This window comes from Homalodisca vitripennis, chromosome 4, assembly GCF_021130785.1.
Source record: "Homalodisca vitripennis isolate AUS2020 chromosome 4, UT_GWSS_2.1, whole genome shotgun sequence".
Taxonomy (NCBI): domain Eukaryota; kingdom Metazoa; phylum Arthropoda; class Insecta; order Hemiptera; family Cicadellidae; genus Homalodisca; species Homalodisca vitripennis.
This window is the reverse complement of record NC_060210.1, coordinates 7,609,572-7,631,268: the sequence shown is the minus strand read 5'-3', so window position 1 is coordinate 7,631,268 and position 21,697 is coordinate 7,609,572. Positions and strand designations below refer to the sequence as shown.

Below are 21,697 nucleotides of genomic sequence, written 5' to 3'. Positions count from 1 at the left end.
CAAACAAAATGCCGCATACAGGATTCACTGACTGGGCTTCGGTTCATGGCTGAGAGGCAATCAATGTAGTCCTGTGATTTTATTTAAAAATCTTTCCATCCTCATTTCCACCTTTTTAAAATTGTATTCGTATTCAGATTTTGGACCCCAGATCCTTTGAGACCCCTAGGTACGTGCCTAGTGTGCCTAATAAGAAAAGCGGCAATGAAAATCTTACATCCTCAAGTTTACACTGAATTTAATTTCAAATCTAGAATGAGACTGTCAAGAGTGTTCCAGATTTTTAGAAAAAAATCTTCCAGATTGCGCCTTAGTTCTAGAAGCAATACAATAACACAATTTAAACACGTCTTAAATTTCTCAACCATAATAATCACCTATTTTTGTGAATTCGACGTAGGCAACCTAACTTTAATTTACTACCTGGTTGCTTGTTATTATGATTTACGTTGCAGCGTTGAAATGTTCAATGGCTATCTTATTGTACCTCTTGGCTGAAAACTAAAGTGGGCTTATTTCCACTTGTTGAGAAAAAGTCATTAATGTATTAGTGTAAAGGGATTATGGAGTTTCACAAAAATTGCTGTAACAGTAATACATAGTCTTGGAATGTTTGGTGTCCCAATAGATATAAATAATTTACTGACTTATTTTCTGATACTGGTTTGAAAATAATTGACAAAAATAGCTTTATAGCCTAAGTAGACATGTAATTTATCAGATATAATTTGGAATACAACAGGTCACAACGGATTTTTAGCAGTTTTATCATTTTTAACACGTAACCAGGTTTTTAATGTGGGGTAATACCTAAATTCTTTCCTCTCTTTTGTACATTTGTTTATGTTTCGTATTATAGTTTTAAAAATATTGTGACTGATGAGAATTTTTTATAAAATTTAACCAAATTATAAAAAAGCCGTACACGTGCAATAAAATGGCCTCAATTTTGATCTTATTAGAACTATTTTGAATTTTATGATCTTATATTAGGAGTGTGTTACTTGAAATATAGCATTAATACACGACCAAATTGTTAATATTTAAACTTTCAAAATGTGTATAAGAAGAAGTCCAAATAATTAAAATTATTTTCTGAGAAATTAAAAATAACTACGCTGAATATATATTTATATATTATTTGAGAGAGCTCTCACAATTCTACGAAGTTTTATGAGAATGGAAAAGTGTACGATTTGTAGCATTATTACTTGGGGACTAAAACCAAGATCTTCACCAATGCAGCCGGATTTTGAAAGAATAATAAAAGCTGAAACGAGGAAAGGTAAAAACTAAGGGTATCAAATATATTGTTTGTATGATTAAGAAGGGACATTCCCATAAAAGGTCTAATAAGGTTCCGAGTACAGTAAGCTCCCATAGGATTAACCGACTTTTCCAGGAAGCAATGCTTAGATTTTACGGATGCCACGACAACGAAAGACCGTCAAAAACATAAAATAATTTGTTTCTCTCAATAAAGAACAAGTTTGCCTCTGTTGTTTATTCGTGTTTTATAAATGATATAAAAATCACATTTCACTTCTGTTCTACTTCGTCATAGTACTCGCAGACTGAGTACTGTTGTTCCAGACAGTTCCTGTCATTCCAGCGGTACTGTGTTTCTTCCCAGAACTCCAGGCAGTGTTCTCCCCCGGGCAGGTTCTGCCAGTTGTCGGGCTGATTGTTGCTCCAGTCCGTGAACGTGAAGGGTAACCCCGTGCTGACCCAGGTCCAGTGGTTGCCCAGGGCGTAGTCCGTCCCTGACCCCCAGAAGCTTGCTTTTAGTCCTGCCGAACATTCATTCCATTAGCATAAAGACAAAAGGGAGGGATAAAAAAATACGAGTAAATATATTTTAACTATTATTTTATTAAACTAGCTGTCAAAAATTGATATCAACCTCGTATTGTAGCCAAAATGTTTAAGAAGAAAACAATAAAAATCAATAAAACCAACACAATGCTACCTAATCCTAATACTAAAGAAATTCAGAAATATATATGTATACCTTTCAATACTAAATTAAACAAAGCTGTTCGAAAAACCTTCCAACCATCACTTACCAAACAAGAAGTAATACATTTAAATTTATTGAAAAAAATGAACCAAATTGATGACAAACAAGATTTATACAAACAATCTGGAGTATAGAAAATTAAGTGTAGTGACTGTGAAAGCTATTAAATTGGCTAAACTTGTAGAAATTTTAATAAAACGTTTAAAGAACATATACAAGCTTTAAAAACAAATAACATGTCTACAATAAAATCAAATTTTGCTGAACAATTAGAAACTGACCATAACTAGTCTATACAAATATTAAAACGAACATGGAAAATATGTTGTACATCGAAAGGAGAGGAGAGAAATTAAATACGAAAGAAGAATTACATATCTATCTAAATTGTAATAAAGACTCTTATAACATTGTAAAAAGTAATTTGAAAAATAAGACAAATCCAAATTTGAAAAAATTAAAATATTAAATACAGGTTACTAATCAAAATTACAATTATTGTGTCATTTAAATTTAACATATGTTTAAGCTTTCCACATGTGTATATTTAATTGTTTATTATTTATTTAGAGGTTATTGTACACTGATGATGGTTGAATACCGAAACACGTGTATGGCAATAAAACATTTTAAAAAGGGTTTTAGTTGAATTTTCATTATACTAATATTTTAACTAGCTGTTTCCCGCGGTTTCGCACGCTTTTCGTAAGCTTTGTCCGTGTTTGACCACTTCTGGTTCAAGTGAATTATATTTCCAACGTCGATGTAGAGCTTACCTTGTTACCACGATCAAGAAAATCCGTTAAAAGTGTATGTTTATAGCTATATACACACACACATGTACTTTAATATAAAGTTAGACCACTTTATGCTTTAAGTTCAACCAGAAATTTATTTTAAAGACAAATATACATAAAAACTTAGCGCCTTCAAAATACTGTTTGGCAATTTAATATACGTAACTGTCTTGTAACTGCAGTTTATAATTTGGTAACCTTTTATATTTTGCAGCGCCGCGTGGTGGTGAGTTACATCAATGGGCATAGCACCCTTTTACGTGAAAAAATAAATATACATACAAAGTTTCATAATGATCGATCAAATTGCACATCTAAAAATCAGATTCCAAGGAACTATTTTATGTCGTCAACGACTCAATCACCTCAAGAAGCCTGTCGGAATGGAGGCGGCGGATATCAGTGTAAACATATCTCCGCCAACTCTTTAATGTGGTGTCCGTCCATTCTGTGTTGGATTGATATAAGGAAAGATTATGGAAAGGATGAACATAGCAAAATAATGGTAATAGCTGTAGGTAATTACCAGTATTATAATTTATTAACCACGACAAATTTTATAGTTTTCAAAGTATGGATTAATTAAACATCCAATTACATATGATGTGCCAGTTAAGTTCGTGTGTTAGATCACTTTATAATAAAGTACATGTGTGTGTAGACGTGATTTAGCACTAACAATCAAACAAGTTAATTGGAATAGACACAGTTTTAAATCATTGCAAAATTGATTGAAGCTATATGTGTACAAACTTTAAAGAAAGTCTCCAAACGTGCAGAGTTTCACGACTTAGAAGTTGACTTTCCAGTCTTTTTAGACAAGCCTGTACGAATACTTAGATTTTTATTGTTACTGATAATAATGTTTTAAGAGCATGGCAATAAAAATCAACCCACCTGTCTTTCTAATTGCTTCCTTCACCCTTTCGTTCTCCTCGTAGTTGGCAACAGTGGCGAGTCTCCCGCCGTGGTTCAGGCAGTGGGCGAAGGCTCCAAACCAGTTGGTCTGTGACACGGAAACATACTTAAAACGGTAATATAATCATAATAACAAAATGAATTAACTTGCATTTCTTTATTATCCTCTAATAATATAAGAGAAAATACGCATTAGTCGAGGATATAGAAAACCTTTTCGAAGAAGTAAGGAAGTTTCCTGTTATTTATGATCAATGACGTGAAAAATATCAGAATGCAGAGTATAATTTGAAAGTGTGGAAGAAGATTACGGGGAATGTGGAGTTTTGAGAAGTTGAGTATAAATTTGAATAGAGTTTTAAAATATAATTTTATGTCGGTTACAGTTGCGTTGTTCGTTTTAAAACTATTTAAGTAAACGTTCTATTTTATTGAATTATTTAGTATACTAACTCTACATCCTGCGTTCGCGTACGAAATCATATTTATTGATAAATGTATTACACATTTTTTAAAGTAAACTAGTCATTTATTCTTATAGTGCTAGAATTACAACATATTATAATACTATGTTGTGTTTTAAGTGATTTTAAAAACAGTAATAACATAAATCAGAATTATGTAAAATCTAGCGTTTTTGTTAATTAAGAAATAAAATGGATATATTTACTTGCGCAAAATTCTATTTATCTTGGATGTATTAAAGTTACTTAAACATTTATCCTGGTATTTTGTATGAGTCATTACAATTTGCCTATGACATTTTTTGTTTTTGATTCTTTTCACTAAAATAAAGTTAAAATCAAAATATTTTATTTGCAATTAGATTTTTAAGTACGAAAAACCATTTTCTAGTCAGTATATATTTCACAAATATTTACTATATTTTACTAATTACTATAAAAATGCTTGTTACATGACAAACTCTGGCCTCAAACTATAAGTTCTTGGGTTAAAGTAATACAAAAAATACCAAATATACTGTATTTGAACGAAATTCCTGCAATTAAGAATTTAGTTATAGGTAGAATCAGATTCGAAAGTATTCCACGGAATCTCTCCGGGGTCTGGAAAATATTATATGTAGATGACTGTGGCAAGGTTCTGGAAGTGTAATGTTTAGTATGAATAATCTATAAATTCATAATTCTACTTATTAATAATATTATTATTTATATATTTTCAAAAGTACCGTAATTCCTATATTTTACTTATATAATAAATAATATGCAATGTACCACTTTATGTAATTTCAGAGAATGTATACATTTTTTTAAATGAAAAAAGATTTTTTCGTGTTATATTAAAACTTTAATCAGTACCTAATAATAAATTAACATAATTATAATAAAAAATATCTTGTTTGTTATATTCTGAAAACCAAAATCTTCTCTTCTATTTCTTTTCGTACCTTGATAAGTTCCAACTGGAATCGTTTTTTCGCCCCTGGGTAAGGAGGCCAGCTCCCTGGTGGATCTATAACAGGCGGAATAATCATTCTTTTAAAACATTAAATTTGTTATACTTCAGATCATGCGTTTGTAAATTAGTATTATAGATATTACAATACATAAGTAGCAAATAATTTGGAACCAGTGTGGGTTCTGAAAACTTTATTAAAGTTTTATTTGTTGAGCTTGAGCAAAGCTTGTTACTCCAGGGGCTGGAAAATCTTCATTTCGTGTGCCTGTCCCTTCGATAGGCCTATAGTGGAATTGAACTTATCTACAGACTTAACCTGTGCACGAAGCTATATGCAGTCGATGATGGTGCACGTCACTCCCTGGGATTTGATTGAGTTTCAGGGAACATTTCAACATTAGTCTTATGGCAACCTCGATGACCATTGTCATCGCGTTAGAAAATCAAAGAATAAATAAGTTTATCATGAAACTGAGTAGAATCACATAACATTTGTTTTAACACGTGTAACAATAACAAACATTTAGTCTAAGTATTCGTAAGATATCTGGAGAAAGATTTCATCTGTACGATTTCAATTTTGCTTTGTGCCTGTAAACATGAAGGGCATTTCGTGCATAAAATGTGCTATAGACTTGAGGTGTTGCATAGAACATCAGCGAACGTATTACGCGACACCATGTTTCCTATCAACATAAAAAGAACAAAAATAACAAAATAATGATTTCTATATGATAGGAATCATTGGAGAGCTGGCGGGGGCAACAAAATCAAAAACCACCACAACGAGGGAGAAAAGGAAGTCGAGGACGGGATTCGAAAAGCGAAGTTCGGGAGTGCCAGTGCTTGTGTTCGTGTGCGGGAAAAATCTTTTAGGCGTAATAAGTGTGAAGTGCAATAAAATGTAAGTAATTTTAGGAACGTAGTATTATATATATTAGGGTTCATTAATCATTTACAATTCCAACCTAAATAATGAAAAGAAGGATTATAATGTGTAGAAATCAAATGAATAGTTTAATATTGGAATTCATATTTTCTTATTTCATATATTTAATTTGAATGTCAAAAGGTCACTCATTTGTTTTAATCATGTAAATTTATGTAAATGTTTAGATATTTTAAAAGAAAGTTCTCACGTTAGTCCATGAACACATATTTATTGCTACACTACAAAAATTACTAGTAAATGTTATAGTTAATTAAATTAAACATAAATTGTAATGAATAATTTAATATTAAACATGTGTGCAAAGTATTAAAGTATTAAAGTTTGTGCTCAATATATCGGTTGACGTTATCCATTGTTAATATAAAATTTTAATCAATATAATGCTCTTTATGAGATAATCTTATAATGCTCTAATGAGATGCTCTTATAATGCTCTAATGAGATGCTATTACAAATAAAATATGTGTTAGTTCATTTGAGGGTGTTGTATTGCCAATCTAACCTATTATTAAATCCTCTCACAGCAGCCCTTGCTCACAATACATTATAATATTTCACAACCTTAATTTAAACTAAACCAACCTTACAAACCTTACAGAAGAGTTAAGTGGGAATCACACAATATATCTATAGTATTATTATGGGTAAGCGCGAGAAACAAACACAAGCACATTATACCATATATTATGTGTATACACCATACTCAATCTATGTATGCATATATGTATATATTATACAGTCATTTATATATTTCATTTGCACGAAAATTGTCATAAAAACAACTATGTAATTTATTCAATAAAAACTGATAGCAAAAAGGGAATCGATAAAAATATATTACATACGTTCTTGTGACCTTTTCTCATACATTTGATAACTAAATTAGCCTGGAAATAACTAATTCAAATTATTTATTCATAACCGTAATTTATATGTTGTATATCCATGGTTTCCTACAGTAACCCGAAAAAATTCCCATGGAGAATGGTCTACAAGGAGTTCGGCAAACAATGTTAACGTAAGCATAGCCCAAGATGTACATAATTTTAAACGAACAATATTTGATATAAAGAGTCAATAATTACTGTGATAACTATTTTTTAATTCCAGTACTCATTTATTAAGTTTAACTTTCACAACTTGAGCCAAGACAAAAACGTTAAACCACGTAGAACAGGACCTACATAGTAAAAGTTTCAAACTTTAAACCAGCGTACTTTTTTAATAATGAACCTTGTCAGGTCGGATTTGCGGCATTGTACTAATAAAGACCTTTAATTTGATGTACTACTCTATCTATGCCCTAATTTAAGATCTCCTTCTGACTCCTTGCGGGCCATCCCCTGATATGACACAAAAATAGTAGTTAGGCCTACTGTAAAAAGTAGATTTATAGGTGCTGTAATGATGTACTAAGTTTAATTGCTTTATCTCTACCTGTACTTCGGGGATTACCAAGCCCGTGCGAGACCCTTTTTACACCCTTCCAGCTTTCTAGGGCTATATAGTTTTCTAATAATTTACTTCTGGGAATCGATTAGTTTACATTATAGAAATTTATTTAATTTATGTTTATGGCCTTTATTGTTAATTTAAAAATTAAATTAGCCTGAGAATAAATACTTCAAAAACAACAAATTCTCTGCGTGTAATCATTCATAATTTATTCGTTTTATATAGCCTATGTATAGTTATCCACCTGGGGAAGAGATCAGATTGCAGATTTCGAAACGTAGCGTTACTGATTTCTTCTGTTACCAAACACTGGCAAGTGTCTGGAAAATCTTTTTTCCTTAAAAAATTCATTAAGTAAGATATTTAAAAAAATGAACTGGAGTCATTATATATACATATACATTGCGATTCAATGTTTATTGAAATTAAATAAGGCTATTGCCATTTATACAATTTAATGTAAATAAAAGTCGTTTGACAGGTATTTGGTCTTCCGATCATATGTTAGTTTGCTTATTTAAACACATATGTAACAGATACGGCCAAATACAAAATAATTGAATCGGAAAAAGTAAGCGCTCTGTGGTGTAATGGTAGCACATTCACCCGGCAAGTGAGAGATCCGGGTTCGACTCCCGGCGGAGCAAGTACTTTTTGCGATTCAATGTTTATTGAAATTATATATATATATATAATGCTGATACTTACTTTGTGGCTTGCATGCAATCGAGGGGTCCCCAGAAAAGCCCTTCCTGCAGGTGCAATAAGGGATGTGATTGCGTACATGACATGTTGTGGTGTTGCCTCTGCACACGTCATAGCAAGGGTCTTCACACTTCCGGTTGATACAAGCCCTGTACTGAGGGCAGTCGTCGTTGGTCTCACATTGGGGCTCAACTGGAATCAGAGACACCTATTTAAAGATGAGCCTAAAGAACTGGAACAGTTCCATCGGAACGTTTCGGAATCGGAACGGACCTGGAACAGCTAACATTCGGAACTGCATGTTCCGTCGGAACAAGTTACCTGCCTAGAAGTTCCGGGCGTTCCGGCTCTGTTAAGCTCGGAACTCCATGTTACTTCGGAACAAGTTACCTGCCTAAAGTACCGGGCGTTCCGGCTCTGTTAAGCTCGGAACTCCATGTTATTTCGGAACAAGTTACCTGCCTAGAAGTACCGGGCGTTCCGGCTCTGTTAAGCTCGGAACTCCATGTTATTTCGGAACAAGTTACCTGCCTAAAGTACCGGGCGTTCCGGCTCTGTTAAGCTCGGAACTCCATGTTATTTCGGAACAAGTTACCTGCCTAAAGTACCGGGCGTTCCGGCTCTGTTAAGCTCGGAACTCCATGTTATTTCGGAACAAGTTACCTGCCTAGAAGTACCGGGCGTTCCGGCTCTGTTAAGCTCGGAACTCCATGTTATTTCGGAACAAGTTACCTGCCTAGAAGTACCGGGCGTTCCGGCTCTGTTAAGTTCGGAACTCCATGTTACGTCGGAACAAGCCTAGAAGTTCCGGGCGTTCCGGCTCTGTTAAGCTCGGAACTCCATGTTACGTCGGAACAAGTTACCTGCCTAGAAGTTCCGGGCGTTCCGGCTCTGTTAAGCTCGGAACTCCATGTTACTTCGGAACAAGTTACCTGCCTAAAGTACCGGGCGTTCCGGCTCTGTTAAGCTCGGAACTCCATGTTATTTCGGAACAAGTTACCTGCCTAGAAGTACCGGGCGTTCCGGCTCTGTTAAGCTCGGAACTCCATGTTATTTCGGAACAAGTTACCTGCCTAGAAGTACCGGGCGTTCCGGCTCTGTTAAGTTCGGAACTCCATGTTACGTCGGAACAAGCCTAGAAGTTCCGGGCGTTCCGGCTCTGTTAAGCTCGGAACTCCATGTTACGTCGGAACAAGTTACCTGCCTAGAAGTACCGGGCGTTCCGGCTCTGTTAAGCTCGGAACTCCATGTTATTTCGGAACAAGTTACCTGCCTAGAAGTACCGGGCGTTCCGGCTCTGTTAAGTTCGGAACTCCATGTTACGTCGGAACAAGCCTAGAAGTTCCGGGCGTTCCGGCTCTGTTAAGCTCGGAACTCCATGTTACGTCGGAACAAGTTACCTGCCTAGAAGTTCCGGGCGTTCCGGCTCTGTTAAGCTCGGAACTCCATGTTACGTTGGAACGGTTTACTAGACATGCAAACATGATTCCGGGCGTTCCGGCAGAACGACTAGGCTGGAAATGTTTTCAGTTCCGCTATGAATTCAAGGCAACCATAATATTTTCATGTGGCAATCTGTACTTAAATATTGTTATTGACATATTCAAATCATTATTAATTTATACTTTAACGACTAATAACTCATATACAACTTTTAGTGTCCGTAGACGTAACGAATGAACTTTACCAAATTTTATTTTCGCACCGCTATGGCTATTGTAATAATAATATTTCATTACTTTTAAATTAACGGTTTTAATTTGGGATCAACAGTAGTAATTGAGTAGTAAAGGTTTAGTATCTAAATAATGGAATTTATTTTAACATATCTATTTATTTTACTGTTTTAAGGTAACATTCTAAAAAGTTTGTTCTGAATATATGTTTCAATATAATTCATTGTATATTATATCATTATTTCAAAACATGTGAATAAATATTTCTTATTGTGTTTGTTTAAAAGAAACTCTTTAATAAAATTGCTTAGTTTACTTTGATCACCTATATTGACAATATAGGTAAAAGAGTGGATTTATTTATTAGTGGGTGCAGAATTTAAATTGATATTTGCGAATATAAACATTCATAAAGTTTAATTTTTTGTGTCTACAATTACACGTTGACAATTTGATCAGATAGACTTTGTGTTTAAAATTCAAATATCGGAACGTACTTATATTGCACCGTAACGAAATCAGCCAGAAACTTAAAAGTAGACAAGCACTGTCGGAACGGGACGCAAGGAACTGGAACTATCTAACGGAACTAGTTCCGGGTCTAGGACGTTCCCGTCGGAACGGTTCCAATTCCGGTCGGAACGGTTCCTGTTCCGGAACGGCCTGACATACCTCTACACCTACTGTAAATAAATCCATCAGACTTTAGTAGTTTGATATTTCTGTTTACTTGACACATTTTTAATATTGCAGATAAATTGTTACAAATCTGTTGGTGATGTTGTCACTTACGAGTCACTCTCCGTTGATCGCATCCACTGAACGGATCGCCCGAGAAGCCAGGCTTGCACGCGCAGTACGGGACGTGGTTGCGGACCTGGCACACAGTATTGCCGTTGCAGGCCTCCAAACACGGATCCTTGCACTTGAGGTTCATACAGGTCTGCTGCGAGGTGCAATCTTCGTTTGCGAAACACTGGTTCAGAGCTGCAAGAGAATAACCTGACAGAGTTTATACACTTAGATCTTGTTCCATGCTGTTTTTTGATGTGCTGATTCGATCTTTGTGAACGATGCAGCAATTTAAAGTTTACTTCATAACTATTTTATATTAGTGCCAATAAACGGATATCCTGCTTCTACTCGTTTTGATTACCATTCCCGTGGTGAAATTAAGATGTAGTGTAGGGCTCATAAGATCGCAGATCTTCCTTGATGGCAGTAAAAATAGTAAAACTTTGTATCACTTTAAAACCAATTAGGCCTACAAGCATATAACGCGTAATTTGGAAAATGTTTTCCAACGCTTGTCTACATAAAACTGCTGAATAAGAAGGCAAAACGTATATAATTAAACAACTTAAACGTAGGAGAATTACATTTGATAATTATTATTTATTAATAAATAAAATTACATATTTTGAACTATAATTAACGCATGTTTTAGCTCAAATACTGCTTGAAGGAAGTTAAATGTTGTAAAAAAGTTTCTTATTTCCTTCAGTCACCTCTAATATATCCGTATAAAGTTTATATCCGTATTTTAAAGGTTTCTGAGAACCGAAATTATAACACCACGAATGACTAAGCTACGATTTCTCAATGAGTCAGGATTCTGAAGTCAGGAAAGCACCGATCGGATTATCTTCTGCGATTCAGTGCCGGCTTTGGTGGCCCCGCACTTCTAGCGAAAGAAAACCTCCCTCGAGATAGAACCTACAATCAAGCTCAGATCACGTGAGCGCTCGTAAAAGTTACCTTTAACTTTGGCACTACCAGTAACATATTTATAATAAGCTAATAAAAACCTACTTATGTAATAGCCAGAAGTAGATAGGGACAAAGTGATCTACTTCTTGCCGACGTGAGGCAGAAAACAAGAACCGTTCGTCATAATTACATTTAATTTGTACAGGAAGTCAAATAAAGTCTGTTTTTCTAATAATGCAGTTTTTCAGGTTTCCGGTAAGAGAAACTGTTGCAGAAATAGTGGCCTGCGATTAATACCAAAGTACACAATAATTAAAGTAATGTTGTGAAATCTGGACAATTTAATCATATGTACTCTATGGAGATATTGTACTCTTTGATTGAATAGTTCTAGTGATTTCAATAAATGCAGTGAAATCTTAATATCGAATTCCTTAGCTTTTAAGTTAATCCATTTATGATGTATTTAATGATGGAGCTCTGTATTTCAGACACAAAAGTTGACATATTTTGGGTACATATTATAACAGTGTTCATTGTTAACACCTTTAGATGTTAAGTGAAATTGTTAATGACGTTTTTTTAGTTTTTGCGTGTATGAGCGATTTTGGTATTTTTATGATATATTCAACGCCAAGGTCGAGCCTTGTTGGCCTGATCAAGAAAATGTGTTTAATTATGGCTGGTGTAATTTGTAAGTATTTCTGATACCACAGTCGAGTTTATTTTTTACACCGATCGAGAAAATATGTACATATATAGATATGAGAATCCTAAGTCTGCCCAAAAAAATTAGGGTTGGTTTTACGGCAATCTTTAAGTTTGCACTAAAAGTTAGAGTTTGTCTTCGATATCTGCATTACGGTACTGATCAAACACTGCGTTCTTAATATTTTATAAAATGAGCTGTCAAAAGTGCATTACTAAAAACATAAGTTTCTTATCTGGATAAACCCTCTGCTCAACAGTTATTTGACTCGACTTTCGACTTCGTAGTAAATCACTCCCCCCCCTTACCAAATCAAAGAAGTCTGATTTCTCTGGTGGTTGTGATAATTGGGTCTTTTAGTACCTTACTGGACGTCAGCAATGTGTGAAAGAGGATAATAAAATGTCAGACTGAAAACATACTACGCGAGGGGTCTCACAAGACTACACTTAGGCCCCTTTTATTCTTTCTATAAACAATATCACTTCAATTATAACAAATGAAAATTATGTTTACGCTAACTATTTGCAAATATATGTTCAATGTTTACCAAACGAACTAACCACTTCTGTGTCACTACCCATATTGGATATTGAAACCATTAACTTTTGAGCAATACTACAAGGACTGAAACTGAATTAAAAAAAAACGCAAGCAATGATAATTGGTAACTCGAGAATGATAAACCGCAGTTGTGAACTAAATTACCAAAACAAACTGAAATGTATCGGATTCACTATGAACAGAAATCTCAAATGGACTGACCAAGTTACGGTAACGTGCAGAAGAATTTTTGCTGGCATCCACGGTTTAGAGCGGTTTGCCTTGCACCTGTTAATGTGGTGATGCTCATCAAGACTCTTATACTACCACACTTTGACTACTGTGACGTCATGATGAGTAAAATGGCTGTTGAGTAATTTTACAAACTCCAGCGTGCTCAGAACTACTGTATTAGATTTGATTTTACTCTCAGACGTCAAGAGCATGTTAGACAATATTTTCAGCAAATTTCACTCAAAAAACTTTACTGTTTTTGTAGCTCCTTTACTGTTCAGGCTTGTCGCCTTTGGAACGCTCTCTCCAATGTATTGAAGGCCTTTGAAGACCGTACACAGTACAAACGTCGAGGCGGTGGTTAGGGGGTTGCTGCTGGAGAGCCTGTGGGGGTGACGGGTGGTGAATGTTTGTTACGGTCATGTGGTCAATAGGTATGTTAGAGTGATTGAATGTATCTGCTCCGTGTTCTTCATTTTCAATTTTTCTTTTATTTATTGCAATATATATTAAGTTAAGTTTTTCTTTTCTTCTGTGTGTTTTTTTATTCATTTCAATATATAGATTTTTACTTTAAGTTCATTTAATTTTGTATAGGTTAAGCAATTTAGTTATTTTCTATTTAAAGTATAAGTTAATAATTTACCACAATTTTATCATAATATTGTAAATTTAAATTAAACGATATGGGGTTGAGTGGTAGAGAGTGCTTGATAGCCCTAACTTCGCCTCTTTAATAAAGGCATTTTATCATTTCATTTCGACAGCGATTGCAGAAAAGAATGAAGTGTTGTTATTCACAAACTTACTCTAGCTTTCAATACTATAAATGTAAACGAATTTCAAGTGGTGGAATGATTTAAACACATGTTTGTGCTGTAATTTTACAACGACGTTATTTTTTATGTTAGTTATAAACATTTTTATTTTCTTGTATTTTAATCGAAAGAAATCTAAACTCTCCAATATTTAAGGATATTACGACTACAGTTCAACAATGTAATATTATAATCAGCTGATTAGAGTAGCTAAAATTAAAACAACTGATTGTTCTGACTCACACAAACAATGCTGTCACATATATATTGTTTAGTACTTGGTTTATCTTAACCGATTTTCTTAAACTTTGTATCGTTAGATTTTTAAAGTATCGAACTAAAAATTAATAATTGTAGCTTTTATCATATGTTGTTGTTTAAACGTTTAGGAAGCCGCCATTTAGAAAATACAGTTTCTAAAAAAAACCGAAATGTTTTCTGTAATTAGGCCTGTAGATTTATATACATTATATTATATATTTATATATTATATGTATATATATATATATATATATATATATATATATATATATATATATACATTAAATTTGTATAAATGGCAATAGCCTTATTTTATTTCAATAAACATTGAATCGCAAAAAGTACTTGCTCCACTGGGACTCGACCCCGAATATATATAAATCCAACTCATACAATACCCATCCTCAAATTTAAACTAATTGAAAGAAAACAAAATGGTGACTATCCGTGTAGTTATTGAGTTTTACAAAGATATTTTTTAATATGAACCTTTGGTTTGTCGTTGGTCCAGGAATAGTACCTGAAAATAGTGGTAGAGAGTTCTGGGACAACCTGTATATAAAGTACATTACTAACTTGTTTGCTTATTTAATACTGACATATAATTACCTGATCCTAACTTTATTTGTGCAAGGACACATGCTGATATACAAAGGATGCCTAAGCTGACCAGAACTACCACTGATGTCCTCATCGTGGTGTGCTTCGTCTTGGTCGTCCAACTGGAGCTTTCCTTCTGAACTGGAACTATCCAAAGTCCTGCTGGAGGCAGAACCGTTGTTGGCTGGAAATGTTCTTGGTTTGTCCACATTCAGTAGCAAAATCTACAACAAAAAAGGTACATTCATCATTTTTTTTCACCGTATTTCGCTGTGGATGTGCAAAACTAATGTATGTATACTGCCACGGTTGCGCTCGTCATTCTTAACAAACCCATCCACAATTTCATCCAAGAAAGCACATCTCGAAGGATAATACCGCTTGTAAAAATATACCGGCTGCATGTAATTTCCATTGGCTTTTTTTAAATTAGAGGCCAATCCCCTTTAGAGCCTTATTCTGCCCGTCCCCATGGACCACTGGCCTGTGCGAGGATCTTATCAAACAAAATAAGGAGGAGAGAGGAGAGGGTACAGTACAAGATAGATGGTACTAATAAAAAGTGCAACGGTCATAGATAGGATTTGAACCCACGCTATCTAACAGACTGAAAGTCCAACGTCTTAGACCGCTCGGCAATCCGCATACCAATTGATATATTATGAAATGTTAATGCAGGATAGTATTGAGTTTCTTTGTTGCCAAAATGGCAGGGGTCTTAAGTTATAGCCAATTTTGAAAACTTCCAAGGACATATTAAGAATTTTAGTTTTTAGAATTTGCAGGATTTTACAAAACGCACTTCTGACCAACAACATTTCTACATCACTGTCTAAAGATAAAAGGGTCTAGAAATGATAAGGTAAGAAAGTAACTACTACAAAGAAGATAATATCAAATTATCAAAAAGCTGGCTTCAAATATTAGAGAAGCCACATCGTTTGCTGTTTAGTCTTTTGGTTTTTGACTGGTTAAGTTTCAACCAATAGCGATAAAGCTCAATCCCCTGAATAAGCGAACATTAAAGTTAGTAAACATGTGTGAATATTACAGAGTAAGCTATGTAGACAAATGTCATCTAGAACATTTAGTCATATACACTCAGACTCATGAATAAATAATATGTTACAAATATTAACATTATTTTTTTACTCACACCAATCCTACCTATTATACGCAATGAAAAATTTAAGTCTTTACATTGTTGCTCCATTAATAATATATAATCAAAAATATGTCACAAAATTGAAAATACATGAATAATAACTGAACTGAGTTATATAATTATTGTGCTTCTTTAATTAATGAAATAAACAAATAAAGTTTATAAAATGCAATAATGAAGGGTTATGTTTACATATAAATTCTAATAATATTATAAGTGCTAAAGTGACTGTGTTTGTTTGTTTTGCTATTAACATATTCCGATTGTACTGAAATTTTACATGAACATTCTTAAGTTCTCTGGGATGCATAAAAGCTTATTCTTATTTCGAAAGTCCCTCTGGGCTACGCCCCACTGTTCTTTAAAGTAGCAAAAATCTCATCTTGGTCTCTAAAGTTTTGTAATTTTAATTAAAAGAGCATGTCTAATGTAATCAACTGTTTTGTGTAAACGTGGTTTATTATTTGTTTAAATTTCTAGTGGGTACATTCTAATATGAGTAATTTCTAATAATGGTAGAAAGAACCATTATTTTTTAGGCCTTTTTCGATTTCAGCGATTAGGTAAGTACTCATCTACCTTAGAAAACGTCCTAAAACATAAAATTTCACAAAGAGTCACAATTTGACTCCTTTCAAAGCAGTCGGCAAGAACTATGCTAGATAAATGTTTCCTGGACTGTGCTTTTTAACTAATGTACCAATTCCAGTTCTAAACGTACTGAAATATTAATATTATTTTTCATTTTATAAAGAAAAAACGCATAGTGTCATTGTTAATGTAGTTTTAACCGTACATAAAAATACTTAGTATTGAATCTAAAGGCAACGTTACTATCTAACTTTCACTATAAATTTAAAGACTAATATAAAACTTATCCTAGTTCACTTTTACAGAAATGGGTTTTTCTGATCGGTGATATTTTTCCTTTATCGGGAAACAAGGCTAAATCAAGTATGAAACAAATAATGCTAAAAAGAGTAAGTTGCAATAAACTATATACTTATAATATATTATACTATATATTATAATATATTAATATTAAATAACTATACACTTTTTTTACTTACTCATGGCAAAAAACTCATGGCAACTCAACATTGGAAATATAAAGCACTCGAAACAGCAGTGGTCATACATGTACAACACCCACTAAATTGCATGCAAAGCAGCGGGTAACTGCTACCAGTGCAGATATGAAGCAATGTGGTCTAAGTTTTACTTTACATTTAAAAACTGTTATGAAACCTAAATTAGTTGTCTTTTTACAAACGTAGGTTTCTCAGAGCTTTGTATGTATATATAATTTCTTGATCGGGAAATAGGCAAAAATCAGCTATGGAACAAAAATACTAAGATCGAGGAAATTACATTCACTCGTCCAAAAAGAAATTCACTTGAACCAGAGGTGCTCATACAGGTGCAAAAACTGCTAAGTCGCGTGTAAAACCGAGCGTAACTGCTAGTATTTAATAAAGCAAATTGAGTTATTTAGATCAGTAAGCCAATGTCAATACGCATTGCATAATCACACAATTTATTTTATCGATAGAGGAAGATCCCTAAGAAGATATTAACATCAGCAGTACTAGTTCTGTTGTGGGTTGAAGTTGAATGGTGTTTAAAAGGTTTTTAATTTTTTTCTCAGATCGTACTTCCTTTAGCCTCATGTACTTAAAACCAACCATCGACGTACAAATAAATTTAAATGGGTATCAATCAGCTCATATCAGCATAACATGAGAGGACTGGAAAACTTTGACCAATAAGTTTACCTCGTTGGGTAAGGGTTCATGGCTAATATCTTTTGTTGTTTACTTATAATTCATTTTTATTTCACGAACTTCAGAAAGCTTTTGTTAATATAAAACTATCAGAATTTAAATAACACTTTAACTTTTGTTTACGCGTAACGTTTAGTAGGCTAATTAAATGATTATTACATTATTAGCAGTAATGGTTAAAAATAATAATAAAATATTTGTACCTTTATTGATTGATAGTGTATTCCCAGCCGTCTGAAGTGATGCTCTGCAGTCTCCCGCGTTGTAAGAAACAAGTCTGTGATTTCCCAGTACTGCTACGGAAGATAGCCTTGAACTGCACAGGTTAACTGACGTCATCGTAAAGATCAGGAGTTTCCTCGTACAGGCGTGCATTTGCGGTTGGAGGATGCCGAGTTGCAAAATGGACAACTAGCAAGAGTTCAAGAAATCCTAAGTGGCCTAAATAAGAAGAAACATGTTTTGGGGATGTCTACTCGTATTTTAGACGCCTTTATTCTTGTAGATTCGCACAGCTTTTTATAATATTTTAATTACTAGAAATTATTTCTTCGAATAAATTAGTTTTATTTACTGTATAACGCAACATAATCTTAACCTTACTGAAGATTCATGAACAGTAATCTTATATATTAGCCTCCCTTTCTTTTGGACATATCAATACAATTAAACAACCCAGCATTGATAACTCCATACGCAAGTTCCTCTTTCAAAGTACAGGCAGGCAAAGGTCTCTCACAATGGTTTTGAGAACGAATTAGACTCTATGAAATATAAAATGTTTAATTTTACTTCTAATAATTTTATGGTTTTTATATCAATATACGACTGAAATATGTTCTTTATTTTTAAACAAAAAGAATTTCTATATTCTTTATTTTAAGAAGGAATATGTTTTTAAATTATTTTAACTTGCTCATTATTAAAAGAATTATTTATTGGTGAATTAATTCATATGTATTTACGTAAAACAATATTCATGTAATATAAACAAAAAGTGTTTTATCAAATTTTCTCCCTCGTTAGAGGGTTAGATATAGACATGCGTATACTGCAATGTAATATTGCGTATACTGCAATGTAATATTGCGTATACTGCAATGTAATATTGCGTATACTGCAATGTAATATTGCGTATACTGCAATGTAATACTGCGTATACTGCAATGTAATACTGCGTATACTGCAATGTAATACGTATACTGCAATGTAATATTGCGTATACTGCAATGTAATTGCGTATACTGCAATGTAATATTGCGTATACTGCAATGTAATATTGCGTATACTGCAATGTAATATTGCGTATACTGCAATGTAATATTGCGTATACTGCAATGTAATATTGCGTATACTGCAATGTAATATTGCGTATACTGCAATGTAATATTGCGTATACTGCAATGTAATACTGCGTATACTGCAATGTAATATTGCGTATACTGCAATGTAATATTGCGTATACTGCAATGTAATACTGCGTATACTGCAATGTAATATTGCGTATACTGCAATGTAATACTGCGTATACTGCAATGTAATATTGCGTATACTGCAATGTAATATTGCGTATACTGCTTTCTGAAAATAAATAAATTTTGAATTTGAATGGTTCAATATTTACTATTCCTTGCGCGGACTGTGGCAGCTTATTGAAAAATAATTTAGTGCATGAGAACAAGGTCTTATGAGCTGGGAGCTGCAGGGTAAAAGGATTTCTTGTGGTCCTTTTGTAAGAGGGAAATATGCGGGTTTTTATGAACAAGCATCAGGCAGCTGAATATGTAAAAGGAAGGAAATTTCAATATATTATTCCTTTGAAAAATACCTCTGCATGACTGCTAATCCAATAACAACTCGAATAGCTCTCTTCTGATGTGTCAAGAGGCGACTGGTTCCTCCTAAACTCATGTCCCCAAATAGGAAGACCATAAACCAAGTGTGGATAAAAACAACCAAAGTGATCAGTAAGCAGAATAGATGTATTGTTAAAACATGTAAGTCTACGAAGAAAGGAAATACCCTTGCTTATATTTTTAGATAACTTTTTGATATGACCGTCAAAGCACAAGTTAGTCCAAAAAACAATCAATGCTAATGCAGCCCTCAATGAAATCATCGCCTAAAGCAATACTAGCCTTATAAGGCAGTTTTTTTGCCAATAATGTTTTGGCAGTCGTTGGCAATAAAGAAATAAAAAAATTAAAAATAAAGGAATTTAATTTTCTGTCATTTTACATATGTAAAAGTGCATATAAAGAGTGCCAATTAAGTCCCGGTATGGGTTAATATTATTTTAACCATAGAAATAGAGCTAAATATGTAGTAAAGCAAAGTTTTGTAGGCCTATGTATAGTGGTTAAAGTTAAATTAACCTGTCTTGGGACTAATTGACACCCTGAATATAGGTTTAGAACATTTGTTTTTGAATTTAAAGTTTTGAAATATAAAACGTAAAGTTATTCATATACCACAAGTAAAAATAACTCTGGCTTTGTTAATGGATTTCATATTCGAAACTGAACACTTTTGCGTACTTTGCCGGTATCACAATAAGAGAAACCGAGAAAGATTTATCTTAAAAGTATAAATCGTTTGTAATTTTTGGATACGTGATATCAGATCACACATTAAAACCAACTCTTGGAAGGCTGAAGCCTGTAATGGAACTACCTATCCTAGGGAATGTTATTTTATTGCCTAAAACTTGCCCAAAACATCACAACAGCGTCTGTGATAAATTTCACCCTTTATTTGAAAGCAGTGGTTTTTCCATGTCACAGCTCTCGGAGCTTGGAGGAAATACCTACTGATGAGACACCATTTACAGTAAAACCGATGCTTCGAGGAAAACAGCACCTTCCTAGAATGGGTTATCTGTGAGTCGTCTGAAAGTCTGTCACTTTTATGTTTATGAACAAAAGGAAGGAGGAAATTAAAATAATAAATTCATAAATTGCCTTTATAAAGCTGTAATATTGCAAGTATCACGTAATTTATCAATGAGAGGAAGAAAATTTAGTTCCAGGAATTCTATAGAGAGTCCTTTGGTACTTGAACCGATTCAACCTTGAAAACTTCATAGATCCTATCGTGGTATAAGTAGAATGTTCCTCTGGGTACGTTAGAAAGACATGATGTGTTTTTTTGAAGAGATAAAAAAAACTAAGTTCTGTTTGTTCGATATTTGTTTAACTGAAATGAACACAGCAAATAAAATATTCTTTTCATGGATTATAATACATTTTAATAGACTGTATCGGTTCAATATAAATTGACACAGTTCAATCGACGAATAATTCTGACTATTTATTGTAAAAACCTATGAATAGCTATGACAACTTCTCAAAATCTAAGTACCTCACTAATTTCTAAATACGATATTATTCCCTGAAATAGACTATTCAATCCCTTTCCTGGATTCACAGGGCGGTTGCAGACTACTCCGTGACTTGTAGTCCAACCATGACGTTCCAGCGGTAAATAATAATAGATAATTAATAAAGAAAGCAGTACGAAGCATAAAATACATGAAATGGTTCTGGCAAGAGACGATGCTGCCATGAAATGAGCTGCCACGAAATAATGCTGACACAAAATGATGCTACCACGGAATGATGCTACCACGAAATGAGCTACCACGAAATGATGCTGCTACGAGTTGCGCTGTCACAAAATGATGCTGCCATGGAATGAGCTACCACTAAATAATGCTGCCACGAGTTGCGCTGTCACAAAACGATGCTTCCATGGAATGAGCTACCACTAAATAATGCTGCCACGAGTTGTGCTGCTACAAAATGATGCTGCCATGGAATGAGCTACCACTAAATAAAGCTGCCACGAGTTGCGCTGCCACAAAATGATGCTGCCACGGAATGAGCTACCACGAAGTAATGCTGCCACGAGTTGCGCTGTCACAAAATGA

General features: G+C 33.8%; 1 protein-coding gene across 1 annotated transcript; it reads right to left on the bottom strand.

Annotated features, from left to right (window-relative positions):
• Positions 1-1,478: 1,478 nt before the first annotated feature.
• Positions 1,479-18,078, bottom strand: LOC124358909 (asialoglycoprotein receptor 2-like). Its single transcript, XM_046811163.1, has 7 exons — positions 17,973-18,078; positions 14,830-15,044; positions 10,738-10,932; positions 8,273-8,461; positions 5,147-5,211; positions 3,715-3,823; positions 1,479-1,790 (listed from the first exon to the last, which is right to left on the bottom strand). Exons 2-7 carry the CDS (start codon positions 15,029-15,031, stop codon positions 1,540-1,542), a joined length of 1,011 nt encoding a protein of 336 aa, XP_046667119.1. The 5' UTR covers positions 15,032-15,044; positions 17,973-18,078; the 3' UTR covers positions 1,479-1,539.
• Positions 18,079-21,697: the final 3,619 nt, after the last annotated feature.